This window comes from Rhinoraja longicauda, chromosome 41, assembly GCF_053455715.1.
Source record: "Rhinoraja longicauda isolate Sanriku21f chromosome 41, sRhiLon1.1, whole genome shotgun sequence".
Classification (NCBI taxonomy): domain Eukaryota; kingdom Metazoa; phylum Chordata; class Chondrichthyes; order Rajiformes; family Arhynchobatidae; genus Rhinoraja; species Rhinoraja longicauda.
The window spans coordinates 9943330-9963402 of record NC_135993.1 but is presented as its reverse complement, the minus strand read 5'-3'; the positions used below and the strand labels follow the sequence as shown (position 1 = coordinate 9963402).

The window sequence follows — 20073 nt, the reverse complement described above, 5'->3', positions numbered from 1 at the left end:
TCTAAACTAAACGTTATTCCTTTATCATGTATCTCTACACTGTAAATGGTTCGATTGTAATCATGTATTGTCTTTCAGCTGACTGGATAGCACGCAGCAAAAGCTTTCCACTGTACCTCGCTCGGTACACGTGACAATAAACTAAACGGAAACTGTAGCTCTGCTCTCTTCCTGTCTTATCCTGCTGAGAGCAAAGGTAGTTTCTCCGGTGCTCAGTTCCCACATTCTTTTCCAATTTCCATCAACTTCAATGAGATTCCACCACCTGACACATCTTCCCCTTTCCTCCTATTTCAGCATTTCGAAGGGTTCATTCCCATCATGTTATACGAGCAGAATTAGGCCATTCGGCCCATTAAGTCTACTCCGCCATTCAATCATGGCTGATCTATCTTTCCCTCTCAACCCCCTTCAGAACCCGTGATACCCGTACTAATCAAGAATCTGTCAATCCAATTAGCCCCATTCCTCGTTTCCCTGTAAACCTACAACTTATTCTCTCTCGCACATGCCCATCAGTTTTTCTTACATTCTTTTCCCTTTAACCTACATGATGGGGCAATTTTCTGCAACCCATTAACCTATTAGTAGGTATCACAAAATGCTGGAGTAACTCAGCGGGTCAGGCAGCATCTCTGGAGAGAAGGAATGGGTGCGTTCTGGGTCGAGACCCTTCTTCAGACTGACCATTAGTATATCTTTAGGACATGGAAGAACATCAGAGCATCCGTAGAAATCCAATCACATTACTGGAAGAGTGTAGGAACTCCACAGACATTGTCTGTCAGGGCAAATCTAGTCCCTGGAGCCATGAGGCAGCAGTGCACACATTAACGCCATTGTGTACAATTGCTGCAATGCTCTTTTCCCATTCATGACCATTGCCTTTAGTTTTACAAGGTCCCCTTGATGCCAGTTGGAGAAATGGTGAACAAGTTATTGGAGAGCAAGTGTTGCTTCAACCTTCCACCATCAGAATCTTCCATGACTTTGTATCGTGGAGTTCTCCAGCGCACGAACAAGCCTTTGGACCTACCATGTCCATGCCGACCATTACATCCCTCTGCTCTAGTCCCATTTACGCACAATTGCTAGGTTAATTCCCGGAATGGCGGGACTATCATATGTTGAAAGACTGGAGCGACTAGGCTTGTATACACTGAAATTTAGAAGGATGAGAGGAGATCTTATCGAAACGTATAAGATTATTAAGGGGTTGGACACGTTAGAGGCAGGAAACATGTTCCCAATGTTGGGGGAGTCCAGAACCAGGGGCCGCAGTTTAAGAATAAGGGGTAGGCCATTTAGAACCGAGATGTGGAAAAACCTTTTCAGTCAGAGAGTTGTGAATCTGTGGAATTCTCTGCCTCAGAAGGCAGTGTAGGCCAATTCTCTGAATGCATTCAAGAGAGTGCTAGATAGAGCTCTTAAGGATAGCGGAGTCAGGGGGTATGGGGAGAAGGCAGGAACGGGGTACTGATTGAGAATGATCAGCCATGATCACATTGAATGGCGGTGCTGGCTCAATGGGCCGAATGGCCTCCTCCTGCATCTATTGTTTATTGTCTATAATTGGGAGTCGAATGATTGAACAGTAATTATCCAAATTTGATTTGTCCTGGACAGATAGAACTGAGCATTGTTCCACAAGGGAGTTAGTTAGATTTCGCTCTTAGGATTAAAGGAATCAAGGGATATGGGGAAAAAGCCAGAACGGGGTACTGATTTTGGATGGTCATATTATCATATCATCATATCATATATATACAGCCGGAAACAGGCCTTTTCGGCCCTCCAAGTCCGTGCCGCCCAGCGATCCCCGTACATTAACACTATCCTACACCCACTAGGGACAATTTTTACATTTTACATTTACCCAGCCAATGGCGGTGCTGGCTCGAAGGGCCGAATGGCCTACCCCTGCACCTATTTTCTATGTTTCTATGCCAATGTTGTAACTGGTCTGAAACAGCTTGGCTAAAGTTGTGGTTCTTGTAAACAGAAGATGTTAACTTCCGAGGCTCTGAGGAACAGATTGTGAAGGCAAAAAATCTTAAACCCTTTGATGTAGGTCGAAATATGAAGATGCCTGGCCACATTAAATGCAGTGCAGATATAGGCCAAATCACCCATTTTGATAATTAAGCATAAATTAAGCAAAGAATAAAATAAATAAATAATGAGGCTCAGTGGGTGTACATATAGTTACCAAGATAGGCGAACTAAAAAAAAAGCTGTAGATGGAAATTTGGAATAAAACAGAAAATGCTCTTTCGCGGTTCTGACAAAGGTTCTTAGAGCATAAACATGAACTGTTTTTATCCACAGATCCTGCTTGCCCTGCTGAGTGTTTCCAGCTTTTTCTTAAATAAGAGAATTAGTGAGATCTTTCACCTGGGATCCAATGTGCCGAATATCCTCCTCCTGCGTTGTGATAAGGAAAGTTCATTGGCTGTGCAGTTGTGAATGGAATCGAATATTGTGCATTGTTGTTCATTGGGAACATTTCCTACTGATCTCTTAAAGGAATTTGATGATGAAGAAGTTTGAGTTTGGTTGTTCCTCGGGCTATTGTGGTTGTGTCCTGGGGATGGGGCAATTGACTTTCGACCACCACAACCATCTCCATTCTGCCAGACAACTCCAACAACTATTTCAGTTTCCCCTTGAATGATACACTTTGTCAAGTGTTGCCTTGATGACAGGGGACAGTCACTCCCGCCTTACCTTTGGAGTTCAACACTTTGGTCCATGACTGTGATGAGGTCTGGAACAAAATCCAAACTCAGAGGCATGAGTAAATTCCACTTAAAATCATCAAAACCTTTTATCCCAAGAGAAGATTTGGGTGATAATTCACTGGGTTGGATTTGTCCTGCTAGATGCGGGAAGATTGTTCCCGATGTTGGGGAAGTCCAGAACCAGGAGTCACAGCTTAAGGATAAGGGGGAAGTCTTTTAGGACCGAGATGAGAAAACATTTCTTCACACAGAGAGTGGTGAGTCTGTGGAATTCTCTGCCACAGAAGGTAGTTGAGGCCAGTTCATTGGCTATATTTAAGAGGGAGTTAGATGTGGCCCTTGTGGCTAAAGGGATCAGGGGGTATGGAGAGAAGGCAGGTACAGGTTACTGAGTTGGATGATCAGCCATGATCATATTGAGTGGCGGTGCAGGCTCGAAGGGCCGAATGGCCTACTCCTGCACCTATTTTCTATGTTTCTATGCTTCTTGGAAACAGGTCATTCTGCTGCACATGTGCAGGTTGATAACAATAGTGAAACTGCACTGAATATTTGGATAGAGATGCAGTTTAAAAAGTTCAGGTCTTCGGCAATGTAGCAGTGTGTCGTCTGGTTCCGTGACTTTTGAAGTATTCAGTGCTCAAAAGTATTCAGTAAGCCTCTTTTAATGATCGCATGGAGTGAACTGAATTGACTGAAGACTAGCTTCTGCAACGCTGAAATCTCAGGCCGAAGCTGAAAGGAAGCATCTGCCTGTCACTTTTGCCACAAAGGCTTGAGTTTTAAATCAAACACAGCATATTCAAATTGTAAAGATCAGTGCAGTCTCTCAGTTAGATTAAAGCTGGTTTATTTCTCAACCCATTTTAGCTGCTTCTGACTGGTATCCTTTCATACAGGCTCAGTTCTCTCCAACTCTTTTTGAGTTCCAGAGTTCCTAAACTTGATGGGTCTAATTTTCTACCACCCTTTTCAGTTCTGAACTATCTCAGAGCAAGCAGTTTCTTAAAATATTCAAAACACTAAAATATCAAGACAAATGTTGCTTCCTTCTCCATACTTTTTTTGCTTGTTTCTTCAATCAAGCACTTTTTATCCAATGTACGTATCAATAAATGTAGGTTTGATGTCTAGGTGGACTCGAAGGGCTGAATGGCCTTTTTTCCCGAGCTGTTATCACTCTTTGACTCTATTGACAATCCCTTCAGAAATTTAAGTAGCTTTCCTCACTGAATGATCTTGCTTTCCTCACTGATAATCATAGGTGTGCGATATTGATTCCTGAACAGCAGAAAGAAAGGAATTACATGGCAAATCAAACTAGAAGGGATCCATGAAATTAAGATCATTCCTTTAAAAGTATAGACGAAAAAAATGTGGTAAGTTCTTCAAGCAAATTTCACTTGCCCGATATAGCATATGCTAAACATTAGTCAGTACAAACATAGGCAGTGTGTGTAATAAAATTGTTTAACGGCAAAATTAGGGCTGTTCGAAGCCACGTGAATATGGGACAGGTTCCATACAGACATGCCATTGTCTTAACTGCAATGAAATTTATCTGGAATATAAATTCCCATTTTTGCCTTCATAATTTTATTAAACATTTCACTGAACACACTCTGTTTCATATGCACATCATTCACAGAATGCTCGGGACACATCAACCTGTATTGATTGTACAAAAAACAAAAAGAAAGCTATATTTTGGATGCCATCTTGTAGGCACTGGCTAAAAACCTGTGTGTAGATGTAATACTTGGTAGAGTACAGTCACAATGTTAAGACAATTGGATTTCCCTCTTCCCAGTCCCAGAGTAACGTTTCCACGATTTAACAGTTGGCATATAAAAAATATGAATGCAAAACAAAGTAATGATAGGCGATTGAATCCGACTTTTCTGTTGCATTCCGATTGTGTTGGTACATCCAAAATGGTGGTCAATATCAAGGCATGTAATGGGAGTTAATTATCAGTGCACCATCTCTGTGCTATCTTTCACATCTAACCTTGCCAACTCAAGGCATTGGGTAGTATGAAACTAACTGGACCTCATCTGGTAGTAGCTTTTACTATAGCACAACCCAGGGTGAAGAGGCCATTGCTCACTCCAGCTTGCAGCAATATGCCAGGCTTCTCTGGGTAACTCCGTAACACAGCAAGAGGGTAGGCCTAGATATTTAATCGGCTGATGTTACTGTGGTTTGGACCGATTCCATAGTTTGCTCGTCAAGGATCCAAGGGAGAGGGCAGAGGATTTCTGCTGCAATAGATCACTTATCCGCTGTTTTTCTTCCTGCATTTTGAGAAACAGAAAGCAAATGTTAGTGCTGACACAAACTCTCACTGGCATGACTTAGTCTTCCAGTGAAATCATTATTTAACACACAAAATGGGTCAGACAACTTGCATAAACAAAACTGCTGCAAACAATAATGACAGCAGGGTCAAAGTTTGGTTCGCTGAGTTTTGGACAAATATGCGGAATGTTTTATGTTCACAAATGGACAGACGTGGTCTTAGTTTAACACTACATGCAAAAGGTCAGCTTTGCCAACTAGGTGCCATTTCCTCAGTATTGCCGAGGCGATTCTCAGCCTTCTGACCCACAGGTAAAGAGCTCCACCACTGAGCTCCAGTTGACAACCGCCCACGATGAAACAGAATTCACTGACACCATTGTAAGTTAAAATAAACCTGACAAGCAATCACATAATGTGTAGGAAGGAACTGTAGATGTTGGTTTAAACCATAGACACAAAATGCTGGAGTAACTCAGCTGGACAGGCAGCATCTCTGGAGAGAAGGAACGGGTGACGTTTCGGGTCGAGACTCTTCAGATTGAAGTCTGAAGTAGGGTCTCCACCCGAAAGGTCACCCATTCCTTCTCTCCAGAGATGCTGCCTGTCCTGCTTTTTTCCTCCAGCATTTTGCAATCACACAGCATCTCTGTAATCAAATATATTTATTTTACACAATGTTGTAATGCAAATACATTTCTTAAAATGTATGACATTGGATTGCAATACGATGTGAGAAAAGCTGTTTTACATTCCATGACAATTATCAAACCCATTAATTTGCCAAGTCTTTGACAACGAAACAAAAATAATTTTGACATTTAAAAATATAACTTTTTCACAGTATTTGGGTAAATATTACTCTGCACAAAAAAAACAAATAAATATCTTAGATTAATGACTATGTAACATGTCATAAGTTCCAGTTCAACTTCAACCGAGGGGTTAGAGCAGAATATGCTCGACAGAGCTTGCTCTATTCCTTATTGCTTTATAAAAAAATATGATGTTTGTTGCTTTGATATACACTCTGCACTGAACGAGAGAACCTACAAAAGGAATATCTGGTTAAAGAGGATAAAGACTAGATAAACACTATAAAGGGAAAAGATTTATTTGTCTGAAGAAGGGTCTCGACCCAAAACGTCACCTATTCCTTTTCTCCAGAGATGCTGCCTGTCCCGCTGTTACTCCAGCTCTTTATGTCTATCTTCAGTTTTAATCAGCATCTGGAGTTCCTTTCTATACACAGGATTTATTTTAGGTTGCTCCAGTGAAGTTATTAGAAACTACTTCAATCATTCCCTTTTGATGAATTTATTTAAAGACTGTTGATACAAAGGAATGAGGAATATGAGGGGAAAGGTCAGGAAAGGAACTAAAGGTTTTGGTTTAATCCTGGGAGTTTGTGATGGACTTGTTCTCTGCCAGGTAATGGAGATAGGATGTTATATAATTGGTATTTAAACCTCCAGATTAAGATTTAGTTACGTTTAGTTCGGAGATACAGCAAGGAAATAGGCCCAATGGCCCACCGAGTCCACACCGACCATCGATCACCCTTTCACACTAGTTCTTAGTTATCCCACTTTCTCATCCATTTCCTACAAACAAGGGACAACCTTTACAGAGGCCAATTAATCTACAAGCCCACACATCATCGGAATGTGGGAGGAAACTGGAGGACACCCAGATGGTCACAGGGAGAAGGTGCAAACTCCACACAGACAGCACCAGAGATCAGGATTGAATCCGGGCCTATGGTGCTGTAAGGTAGCAGCTCCACCAGCTCCAAGTGTGGAGGGAGGTATTCAGTAATTATTCAGCGTCTTGTATTTTTATTGGGTCAGGGGTGTACATATCATAGATGGTTAGTGGTGAGTCAGACTCTGGTTGTGAGTCGCTCACAATCAGAAAACCAGCATTCAGTGCTCAACCTCAATTGTATAAGATCACCTTGTGAATGATGAACTCCTGGGGATCCTTCCAAAGACAAACAAAAATCTTCTCAAAGCAGCCCTGTGGTTTATCATAATAGCATCAACAGGGATGCCAGCATAATGGTCACAGTGAAGCTAACAAGGCAGGTACAAGAATGGATGGAACCTTTCCTCGTCGGAGAAAAGAGGTCATATCTGTATGGATGACCCCTCCCAATGTATTGAGAATAGTTGTGACAACAGTGTAACCTTTCAACTGACACATGAAGCAAAGGAAACCAGGGGGAAACAAAAATAAGTGCCGTGAGGATTTCGGAGAAATCTGCTTGAAGTATATAAAATAATGAAGGGTCTGGACAAGAGTGGACAGTGGGAGGCTATACTCGTTGGTGGATGAGGACTATAAGTCACAGGCATAAAGGGGAAGAGAACTAAGAGTGAAATAAGGAAAATAAAATTCCTGAAGCCTGCGGTTGGAATAGGCACAAGGAATACATTGCTGTGAGATGTGGTGAGGTAGGTTCCACTGTGGCCTTCAAGAAGGAAATTAATATATGGTAAGAAAAACATTACAAGGTTACAGAGAAAGTAGTGAGGACCAGACATGATAGTCCAAATGGCCACCCTCTGCTGGAACCACTTTATGATTCCACCTGGAGTGACACAAGTGATTGATAACAAAAGGGTAGCGAGTTGGTAAAGATGAGGGAGTGAGGGCCTGGAAACCGGAAGTTATCGAGGAGATGGAAACCAAACGCAGGCTCGGCGATCGTTTTGCTCAATACCTTTGCTCAGTCCACCTTAACCAACCTGATCTCCCGGTGGCTGAGCACTTCAACTCCCCCTCCCACTCCCAGTCTGACCTTTCTGTCATGGGCCTCCTCCAGTGCCATGGTGAGGCCCACCGGAAATTGGAGGAACAGCACCTCATATTTCACTTGGGCAGCTTGCAGCCCAGCGGTATGAACATTGACTTCTCCAACTTTAGATAGTTCCTCTGTCCCTCTCTTCCCCTCCCCCTTCCCAGTTCTCCCTCTATCTTCCTGTCTCCACCTATATCCTTCCTTTGTCCCGCCCCCCTGACATCAGTCTGAAGAAGGGTCTCGACCCGAAACGTCATCCATTCCTTCTCTCTTGAGATGCTGCCTGACCTGCTGAGTTACTCCAGCATTCTTTGAAATAGATAACAAAGGGGTGATCATCATCATCATCATTCATAATCATACTTTATTAGCCAAGTATGTTTTGCAACATACGAGAAATCTCATTTAGTTTAGTTTAGAGATACAGCGGGGAAACCGGCTCATCGGCCCACCGAGTCCGCACCGACCGGCAATCACTCGTACACGAGTTGTATCATGCACACGAGGGACAATTTACAGAAGCCAATTAACCTACAAATCTGCATGTGGTTGGAATGTGGGAGGAAACCGGAGCACCTGAAGGAAACCCACACGGTCACAGGGAGAACCTTTAAACTCGGTACAGACAGCACCCGTAGTCGGGATCGAACCCGGGTCTCTGGCGCTGTGAGGCAGCGACTCTACCGCTGCGTCGCTGTCAGATTGCTGGTCACAAAAACGTGAGAAACACTATTAATATGAAAAACTCTGTTCACTTTTCACTGTAACATTTAAGTAGGCTGATTTACTGTCAGGAGCAGCTGAACTCTCACCTGCGCTAGTAGTTCTTGCCTTTTTTTAAACGCTTCAATCGGATCATCTTCAAGAGCATAATTCTCCAGGACGGATCGGACATCTTCAACTCCACTCACCGCGATTGCTGCAACACAAAACAATCAGTGAAGTGAAATCATTTATACAATTAGAACAGTAGGACAAAAACTGCAGATGCTGGTTTAAATCGAAGGTAGACACAAAATGCTGGAGTAACTCAGCGGGTCAGGCAGCATCTCTGGAGAGAAGGAATGGATGACGTTTCAGGTCGAGACCCTTCTTCAGACTGATGTCAGGGGAGGGGGTGGGACACAAACCTCTCCTGCCTGTTTACATGCTCCATGGCTCTATGACTATGACAGTTATCGTTGAACTATGGAAGAACAAGAACAGTGGGGAAGTCATTACTCTTCCTTTTACCACAAACAGCCATGTGTACTACATGTGAATATTAACCATACTTAATTTCCTGCAGTGAAAAGTATAATTTACAAATACTTCTGGTCTGCTGCCAACGGCTTTACTTTCAAATAAGTTATGTGCGATAATAATTTTCCAACAATCTTTAAGAACCAAGATTATAAGCTGCAACAATACCAAGAATCCCTCCAACACAGATTCACTCCACAAAACTGCTCCCAACAATTTTCCAGTTTAAATTTGTGTTTTTGTCAAATTGTGTTTCCAAATTAAGGGAAAGAACAAAGGACGGTAAAAGAATGGCGATATGTTTCCAAATGAGCATGGGGGCTGTAAAGTAGAAAAAAATATGTAGATGGTGGTGTTTCCATGAAGTTTTAGAGGTGCTAATTTGAATAGCCGAGGTGAATAACTACAGGGTATTTAGTGGATGGTATGTACTGCAAAGTCAATGTGGCATTCATAGAAGCGATTAACGAACAGTGAACTCCTACAAAGATAGGCACAAAGAGCTGAAGTAATTCAGTAGTTCAGGCAGTATCTCTGGAGCAAAAGGATAGGTGACATTTCGGGTCGGTACCCTTCTTCAGACTGAATTCAAATACAGTCCTGACGTAAACATATAGGACAGTCCTGACCTCTCCTCGGGATTTTAATTCTTTTGTCCACGTTTGATCATGGAGGAATCCAAAATGACTGTGACTGTAGATTTATTGTATAAGAAAATAACGGCAGATGCTGGTACAAATCGAAGGTATTTATTCACAAAATGCTGGAGTAACTCAGCAGGTCAGGCAGCATCTCAGGACAGAAGGAATGGGTGACGTTTCGGGTCGAGACCCTTCTTCAGACTGATGTCAGGGGGGCGGGACAAAGGAAGGATATAGGTGGAGACAGGAAGATAGAGGGAGATCTGGGAAGGAGGAGGTGAAGAGAGGGACAGAGGAACTATCTAAAGTTGGAGAAGTCGATGTTCATACCACTGGGCTGCAAGCTGCCCAGGCGATTTATTATTGTTCAACAGCTTACATCTCTCAGTTGGTTATTGAGAGTAGGTTAATTGGGCGTTAATGAGCTAAATTGGATTCAGCCAGATTTTTGTGAACAATATATTCCTGGGCAAATTCTTCTTCCAAATATTGTCAGTATGGAGTTTATATGTTCTCTCCGTGACCTGCGTGGGTTTTCTCTGAGATCTTGTGAGAGCAGTGACAGGATCGGTCAAAGTCAGCATGGATTTATGAAGGGGAAATCACGGTTGACTAATCTTCTGGAATTTTTTGAGGATGTAACAAGTAGAATGGATAAGGGAGAGCCAGTGGGTGTGGTGTATCTGGACTTTCAAAAAGCCTTTGACAAGGCCCCACACAAGAGAAATGTTCTCGATGTTGGGGGAGTCCAGAACCAGGAGTCAAAGGAACAAGAATAAGGGGTCGGCCATTTAGGAGTGAGATGAGGAAAAACTTCTTCACCCAGAGTGTTGTGAATCTGAGGAATTCTCTGCCACAGGAGGCTGTGGAGGCCAATTCACTGGATGTTTTCAGGAGAGAGTTAGATTTAGCTTTTTGGGCTAAAGGAATTAAGGGATATGGGGGAAAAGCATGAATGGGGTACTGATTTTAGATGATCATATTGAATGGCGGTGCTGGCTTGAAGGACCGAATGGCCTACTCATGCACCTATTTTTCTATGTTTCCTCCCACACTCCAAAGACGTATAGGTTTGTAGGTTAATTGGCTTGGTATAAATGTAAAAACTTGTCCCTGGTATGCGTGTAGGGTAGTGTTGATGTGCTGGGATCGTTGGTCGCTGCGGACTCGGTGGGCCGAAGAGCACGTTTCCATGCTGTATCTCTAAACTAAACTAAACTTGCTGATTATGACCTGGCTTCCGAGATGTAGCTGGTGTGTTAAGAGCTGCTTATTGATTCTTACAGAGGCTTGTACCAGACAATCTCTGGAAGCTCACATCTCCAGATAATGCTACAAGTAAATGCAGGTATAGGAACAGTCAACATGGAGATCTTCCTGTGCTGGGGCAACTGGAACAATACCATGGCCAGAGGCATTGTGCATCACGGGGAGTAAATGCATGTCTAGACAGGAAAGGATAGGCCATAGTGTTTGCAGAGGTTTCTGCAAATTGATGAGGTCAGTGCATGAAGGTCTTTGTCTTTCCTTCATAAAAAGTGCAGCTGCATAGCACCACATTTCCCCCCATTTTAAGTGTAAACAAGTTTGCTTTGCTTTGTGCAATGCACATGGTGTCAGAGTAACTCTTATATATTCCGCTACAGAAGGTATTTGGCTTTGGCAATGAATGTCCATTTTTATAAGCGTTTGTTTTTCCGGAGTGCCACGATTCGGTCTCATCATTTCTATTGAGGACGAGCTATTGATTATCGTTAATTCAAGCTTTTGGTTTAAAATCCACATCTTTAAATTGGACACCAGACACCAATTTAATCCAACTGAAAGCAATTACACTAAACACAACTGAGACCAGTGCATCTACCATCAATAATGTACATTTCCTGCATGAAAGTTTAAAGAAAAGCATCACCTATCCATTGCAAATTAAAGCTGCAATGTGGCAAAGACATTTAAAGTTCTGCCAATACAGAGTATTGGAGGGTAATGACCACGCAGGTGCTGAACAACTCTCCAGTGCTTCAGGCTAGTTGTTATTCGGAATTTAGAAGGATGAGAGGAGATCTTATCGAAACGTATAAGATTATTAAGGGGTTGGACTCGTTAGAGGTAGGAAACATGTTCCCAATGTTGGGGGAGTCCAGAACAAGGGGCCACAGTTTAAGAATAAGGAGTAGGCCATTTAGAACTGAGATGAGGAAAAACTTTTTCAGTCAGAGAGTTGTGAATCTGTGGAATTCTCTGCCTCAGAAGGCAGTGGAGTCCGGTTCTCTGAATGCATTCAAGAGAGAGCTAGATAGAGCTCTTAAGGATAGCGGAGTCAGGGGGTATGGGGAGAACGCAGGAACGGGGTACTGATTGAGAATGATCAGCCATGATCACATTGAATGGCGGTGCTGGCTCGAAAGGCCGAATAGCCTCCTCCTGCACCTATTGTCTATTGTAAGACATTAAATTGCAGCAGAGTATTTGAGGATGGAGAGTATGAGATTAGAGTCCAACGCTGTTTTCTTCCCACAACCACATAGATATTATTTAGGGATCAGAAATGGCTAATCAGCATTATTTTTCATCTCCCTCGTCTAATTTAAATTGGGCGACTGCAGTTTGTTTATGACACCGAACACAGGTAAAGTGTGTCCCACTTTCTGACTCAAGTGCTCCCCGGCTTACGATGCTTTGACTTGCGATATTTCGACTTTGCGAAGGTGTAAACGGCAGTGGCCCTTAGCGAGCCGCAGATCGCTTCCAGCCACGTGATCAGGTGCACTAAATGCATTTCAGGTGTATTAAATGACTTACAATATTTTCGGTTTGCGATGGGTTTCTTGGAACGGAACCCCATCGTTAGCTGAGGAGCACCGTTATAATACATGCAGGGAGGAAAACTGCAGATGCTGGTTTAAATTGAAGGTCGACACAAAATGCTGGAGTAACTCAGCAGGTCAGGCAGCATCTCTGGAGAGAAGGAATGGGTGACGTTTTGGGTCGAGACCCTTCTTCAGACTGATGTCAGGGGAGGGGGCGAGACAAAGATAGGATGTAGTAGGAGACAGGAAGACTAGTGGGAGAACTGGGAAGGGGGAGGGGAAAGAGAGGGACAGGAACTATCTGAAGTTAGAGAACTCCACCCCAGTGGTATGAACATTGACTTCTCTAACTTCATAGTTCCTCTGTCCCTTTCTTTCTCCTCCCCCTTCCCAGTTCTCCCACTAGTCTTCCTGTCTCCTACTACTTCCTATCTTTGTCCCGCCCCCTCCCCTGACATCAGCCTGAAGAGGGGTCGCGGCCCGAAACGTCACCCATTCCTTCTCTCCAGAGATGCTGCCTGACCCACTGAGTTACTCCTGTATAATACATGGTACTTTGGCTTCATTCTCAGCTCTAAATAATAAGTTGTTAAATTTAAGCAAACTCCAGGACTTCAAACATTCTGGGGTGAAACTTCAATGTAGTAGGTGGGGATTGCTGCATTGTCTTCCTGTCTGTTCAGGTGACTGCAAAAAAAATCGAGACACTGCTTGAACAAGAGTAGAAGTTTCTACTATTGTCTAGGCCAACATTTTGTTCTCAACCAAAAAGCAATCAACAGGTAAATTCTCATATTACCTTTTTGAGGGGATATTAATGTGCACAAATTTGTCTCAATCATGGAGCCGTACAGCATAGAAAAAGACTCTTCAGCATTACGAGCCTGCATCAACCATGATGCACTCATTTACACTAGTCCCATTTTTATACTAAAAACAGACCCAAAATGCTGGAGCAACTCAGCAGGACAGAGAGCATCTTTGGACAGAAGGAATGGGTGACGTTTCGGGTCGAGACCTGAAGAAGGGTCTCGACCTGAAACGTCGCCCATTCCTTCTCTCCATAGATGCTGCCTGTCCCGCTGTTACTCCAGCATTTTGTGTCTATCTTCGGTTTAAACCAGCCTCTGCTGTTCCTTCTCCATTGTTATTCTACCTACATTCCCATCTATTTCGTCCAGATTCCACCGCTCACCTACACACTAGGTGCAATACGCAATGGCCAATCAGCCTACAATTTCCAGGTGCTTGGCATGCCTGGAGCACTCACAATGTCACAGGGAGAGCTGGAAACTCCACTGGAAGTCAGACTTTAACCCAGATCACTGGAGTTGTAAGGCAACAGCTCTACTTAGTTGCACCACAGTGCCGCCCATCACTGGTTACACCATTGTGCCACCCGATAATTATCTGTGCCGGCATAATAATAGTAGTTAGATCATAAGCGTAATTCTTTGGCTGTGAAGCATTTTGATACATCCCCAAGACAGGAATGGTACCAGGTAATTGTAGATTTTGCCTTTACATGCTAAGCCATCAAGGAGTTAGCGACATAATTATAATTTCTTTTCTCCAACATTACTGTGATTGTTAAATAAAGTTCCAAAGTTTGGTGAGTTACCAAGGAACGGTGAGAAGAGCATTCGCAATTTGATAATTGCACGAAGGTCTTGGATAGTTAACAGACTGGAGCCAGGCCTCCTCATATTAAATTCAAAGTGAAACTTTAGATTACTCTTGCAGTAATTAATGAAATCCAAGCAGACATTTACATCTCTACAGGGCATACTACTTTAAAAGAGTGTTTCAGTCAGAGGTTGCTTCCACATCTCGTAAGCCACATTTCACGAGAACATTCCAATACAAATTCCTGTAGCAGACCACAGGCATTTCTGTTCTATAGCCACACTTGTAGGTATTCCGTAGCAGCTCATTGTTTCCTGTTCCTGGTTTAATAGCTGAGAGCACCAACCTGTTTGAGGCTGGGAGAACTGCAAAGAATAGTGACCTCAATCAATGCAGGTTCTGTAACCTCTGGTGCTGATATTCCATCATGTACTTCATCAGAAAAGCAGTGTCAATCCATTTACCTGTCACAACCTTTGCAAACAATACCTGATGCCTGTTGGTTCTCCCTTTTTGAGTCAAGAGGCAAATGTCAACGGGAGGGAAGTAATAAAATCGGGCAGGCTCTTCCTTCAATTCTATTAGGGCGTTGGGAGTCCAATGTGTGTGACCCAGAGCCTCACACCTTTTAAAATGGACAGGCTAATATGGGTCTAGCTTTACAATACAATATGATAGAACCTAATTATTCCTGGAGCGAAATTGGTCTACCAATAGCCATGGGGTGGCACGGTGGCGCAGCAGTAGAGTTGCTGCCTTACAGCGAATGCAGCGCCGGAGACTCAGGTTCGATCCTGACTAAGGGGGCCGTCTGTACGGAGTTTGTACGTTCTCCCCGTGACCTGCGTGGGTTTTCTCCGAGATCTTCGGTTTCCTCCCACACTCCAAAGACGTACAGGTATGTAGATTAATTGACTGGGTAAATGTAAAATTTGTCCCTAGTGTGTGTAGGATAGTGTTAATGTGCGGGGATCGCTGGGCGGCACGGACACGTTGGGCCGAAGGGCCTGTTTCCGCGCTGTATCTCTAAATCTAAATCTAAAACACAACAAGACACATGAAACATGAAATTACAGTGTGACGAGTGGAAAGTCCAGGATTGGGGACGTTCAAAGATTGGGGGGGGGGGGAGAGGGAGTCAGTGTACACCATGACAGAAGGGGGAGGAGTTGTACAGTTTGATAGCCACAGGGAAGAAGGATCTCCTGTGGCGTTCTGTGCTGCATCTTGGTGGAGCCAGTCAGTTGCTGGAGGTGCTCCTCAGTTTGACCAGTGTGTCATGGAGGGGGTGAGCTCGTCTGCAGTTTGAGGAGCACCCTGCCCTCCAAGACCACCTCCAATGAATCCAACTGCACTCCCAGGACGGAGCCAGCCTTCCCGATGAGCTTGTTGATTCTTGCACTAAACATTATTCACATTATTCCCTTTCTTATGCATCTGCACATCTGTGGATGCCTTGATTGTAATCATGTATTGTCTTTCTGTTGACTGGTTAGCATGCAACAAAAGCATTTCACAGTACCTCGGTATATGTGGCAATAAAGTAAACTCAACTAAGTTATACATACTTAGAAACAGGCATTCAGCCCACTGCATCTGTGAAGATCATCAAACATTCATCGGCATTAATCTCATTTCTCCACTTGTTCTCTGACGTCCCCCACATTCCAGTTCTGTTATCGGCCCACCTGCACCAGAAGCAAGTTACAATACCAATTCACAAAATGCTGGAGTAACTCAGCAGGTCAGGCAGCATCTCAGGAGAGAAGGAATGGGCGACGTTTCGGCCTATTCCTTCTCTCCTGAGATGCTGCCTGACCTGCTGAGTTACTCCAGCATTTTGTGAATAAATACCTTCGATTTGTATCAGCATCTGCTGTTATTTTCTTACAATACCAATTGATCCATCAAGCCTTTGGTACGTGAGAGGAAACACAGTGCTCCCCAGGAAACCCATGCAGTAACAGGGAGATTGAGCAAACATCATACAGACAGCACAGCAAGATCAAGATCAAATCCAGGTAGCCAGAGTTGTGGCATGCTGCCAGCTGCTTTCTCAATGCCAATCCACTTTAATCTTTGTGAGTGCCTAACACCTTGGCAACTGACAGGAAAGAACATTGCCTTGCCAACCAGCTCTGCCACCTTTCTCCAATGCCTCTTGTCACCCAGTTCACTGGAACAAACCCGACTGTACGGATGTTGTTAATCTAATCTCAAAAATGGATTAACAGACAATAGACAATAGGTGCAGGAGGAGGCCATTCGGCCCTTCGAGCCAGCACCGCCATTCAATGTGATCATGGCTGATCATTCTCAATCAGTACCCCGTTCCTGCCTTCTCCCCATACCCCCTGACTCCGCTATCCTTAAGAGCTCTATCTAGCTCTCTCTTGAATGCATTCAGAGAATCGGCCTCCACTCCCTTCTGAGGCAGAGAATTCCACAGATTCACAACTCTCTGACTGAAAACGTTTTTCCTCATCTCAGTTCTAAATAGCCTACCCCTTATTCTTAAACTGTGGCCCCTGGTTCTGGACTCCCCCAACATTTGGAACATGTTTCCTGCCTCTAACGTGTCCAACCCCTTAATAATCTTATACGTTTCGATAAGATCTCCTCTCATCCTTCTAAATTCCAGTGTATACAAGCCTAGTCGCTCCAGTCTTTCAACATATGACAGTCCCGCCATTCCGGGAATTAACCTAGTAAACCTACGCTGCACGCCCTCAATAGCAAACCATGCTGGTTGTTGCTACAAATGACAGGTAGAAGGGTCTCGACCCGAAATGTCACCCATTCCTTCTCTCCATAGATGCTGCCCGTCCCGCTGAGTTACTCCAGCTTTTTGTGTCTATCTTCGGTTTAAACCAGAATCTGCAGTTCCTTCTTACACATTTCACCAGAGATGGGTAGTACCTGTATTTACAAAATGGAGATTAATCTGCCCATGGGCATCATCAACGCAGATAATTGCAGCAAACGACACACATTTAGTTCTGATACTTTTAGCAAATGGCTTCTTAGAAGGCTTTTGGTGCAAGGCCATCAAGATAGTTCACAACACAGGGTTACATCCAATGGTACATTTTCCAATACAGGCAATAGTTTGATAGAAAAGGACGTAACGGTGCAGTTAAGCTTCCTGACATTAAATTTAACAATATAATGTAGGCCCTCACAATGCAATTTTAAACATGCTCCGAGTCCTTTTCAAACCTTGTGTCACAGCTACTCTTTAGCCCCTGTGACCTTCTAACCTCAGTTCATTCAAAGGCACAACAAATATTTAACTTGTTCATAACTAAAAGGAACCATTTGGCATTGTTCCCCCATGGACCTTGGTCCTAGGAAGATGCCAGATGGCATCTCTGCAGCTGCTAGCAGCAATATGAGCTATAGTAAGTGGCATCACAATGGCAGTGCATGGTGAATGAGTTAATCTACATCAATAGTGAAAAGAGGAGGAAAAAAATACATTAATAAAACACAAAGGACAAATAACCAGATTGTCATAATTGACCCAAAGGTCTCGGACACATATGCCTCTTGGAGCTTTCCTATGATTAACTGTTAACGTACCAGTTCCAGCACTTGTTATGGAAACTTTAAGCTCATATTTGTTCAAGCAGAGAGAGAGAGGCCAGCCATGGTTTGGGGAAGGGTTAAGTTTTAGAGTTACAAAAAAAAAAAGGTGACCCACGCAATTTTAATTAGTGTCACAATGGCTTTGACGGAATCTCTCTCTTTGGGATCCAGCGAACAAAACACGTCACGAGACAGCAGGCAGATGGGAACTTACTTTTCAGGAATGCCGCAAGTTCATATAAGGTTCGGTCATCAGAATTTCCATCCCATTTCCTCAGTGCGATGCCGTTGAATGGCTGGAGACGGAAAGCTTCTTTTTTACAATCTACAATAATAACTTTGGAAGGGTCCCTGTTCAGGCAAGACACGTCCTGTGGGAATGGAAAGAAAGAGTATTCGCATTACACAGATTCATTGACTGTTACAGGTGGCTAGACCATATTAACATTTGATTCACGGTCTATCCGTTCAGACAGTATTGGATGTCAGTAACAAATAGAAATATTGGTGTCAGTAACAAACAGCAAATCAGGCCGCTCTATTGTGCTTCTCCAACACCCCATAAAAATGTTTGCCATCCAAGGGTGGTAAGAACTGGGCTGAATTTTTACATGATTGGCCAACATTCGGTCTACGACAGAACGAACAGCCACATTCGGCAGGGATCGGGCCGAATGCAGTGCCTCTAGCTGCCAGACTTGGAAACATCATGCAGAGGACGAGAGAAAAATTAATCATGAAGAGACCAGAGTAAATTGATTAAAATTTAAAAGAAAATCCAAAACAGTCAGCATCAATTTCATATTAATAAAAATATTAATATTGAAGAGACTGCTGCCACCATCTGTGGATTTAGAATTGCCATATTGTTTAATCTAATTATTGCAAATCCATCTGCTCTCGAGTGGAGTAAATCAGTCATTATTTAACCAGACACAAATACTAATAAAGCTGTTAAGCGTCACCCCTTCATAGTAGCATAACCTTCTAGTTAATTACAATTAAATCTACACTCACTACATGTACACATCCTCCCATATTAAAGGAACAGTTTGATGACTTGCAAGGAAACCTGTCGAAGTTTAACGTTCCAATTTTGCAGATATCTGATATTAAACCACGTTATTATGGCTTGAATGAGAGGGAAACATTAGAGCGCAAAAATAACACTGGGGGATGTCTTTAATAATATTTGCATGGTGCAATAAAAAAAGCAACAGGTTACAGTTATTATCATATTATGAAAACATGAAGTATTCAATAGACAATAGGTGCAGGAGGAGGCCATTCGGCCCTTCGAGCCAGCACCGCCATTCAATGTGATCATGGCTGATCATTCTCAATCAGTACCCCGTTCCTGCTTCTCCAGCTTATTTGTTGACATTTAGTCTGGAAATGAGAGATGTGCAGTTCTTGACTTTATATGTCACACAAGATAGACACACAAAGCTAGAGCAACTCAGCGGGTCAGGCAACATCTCTGGAAAAAAGGAACAGGCAATGTTTCGGGTCGAGACCCTTCTTCAGACTGAGTCTGGGTCTCGACCCAAAACGCTGCCTATTCCTTTACTCCAGAGATGCTGCCTGACCCGCTGAGTTACATTGCACACAAACGCTGCTTGTCCAAGGCCAAAAATATAATTAAAGACCCCACCCATCTCCATCATGGACTGTTCACCCTGCTGCCCTCATGTCAAAGGTACTGCAGCATACGGAGCAGAACAGTCAGGTTCTGCAATACAAAGCTTCTTCCCCCGAGCCATCAGACTCTTGAATTCACAATGATCCGCCACCATCATTTTATGTGCGAGTTACTTATTTATTTATTTTTGTTCAATCAAATTTTATTATTTGGTGTTACATTGAAGCCAGTTGCAACGGAATTTCGTTCAAATGTGCACTCGTCTGTATAGTTTTGAATGACAATAAAGTTATTTTCGTGTCTATCTTCGGTGTAAACCAGCATCTGCAGTTCCTTCCAACACACTTTATATATCACAGGTTATATATTTGGCATGTTATGAATTGGCAAATCAAAGCAGGAATAGCTGTAGCAATGATGCTTCATTTTATCCAAATTACCTGTCTAGTTCTCCCTTTTGCATTCTTTGCAACAGGCGCCTGTCCCACAAATCTGTTGCGGGTAAAATCGCATCACGGGTACCACCAGGACCTGGTGCCTTCACCTTTTTTAATCTTAGCAACCTTTGAACACATTCGCTCGCATTGTGTACTTATCAGTTTTGTTTATTAACCTAACTGTACTCCACAAAATATCAATCCAGTCTCTGACTCCCATCTACTCTATCATGCCTCTTGGA

The 20073-nt window shown here is 43.2% G+C and overlaps 1 protein-coding gene across 1 annotated transcript in view; it reads right to left on the bottom strand.

Moving 5' to 3' along the window:
- Positions 1-3796: 3796 nt before the first annotated feature.
- The window catches only part of timm50 (translocase of inner mitochondrial membrane 50 homolog (S. cerevisiae)), a 122886-nt gene continuing 106609 nt past the window's right edge, over positions 3797-20073 (bottom strand). Inside the window, exons 8-10 of the mRNA XM_078430904.1 lie at positions 17967-18123; positions 8658-8764; positions 3797-5038 (exon numbers count right to left, since the gene is read on the bottom strand). Coding sequence (XP_078287030.1) covers positions 4937-5038; positions 8658-8764; positions 17967-18123 — 366 coding nt within the window. The 3' untranslated portion in view covers positions 3797-4936. The remainder of the gene's footprint in view (positions 5039-8657; positions 8765-17966; positions 18124-20073) is intronic.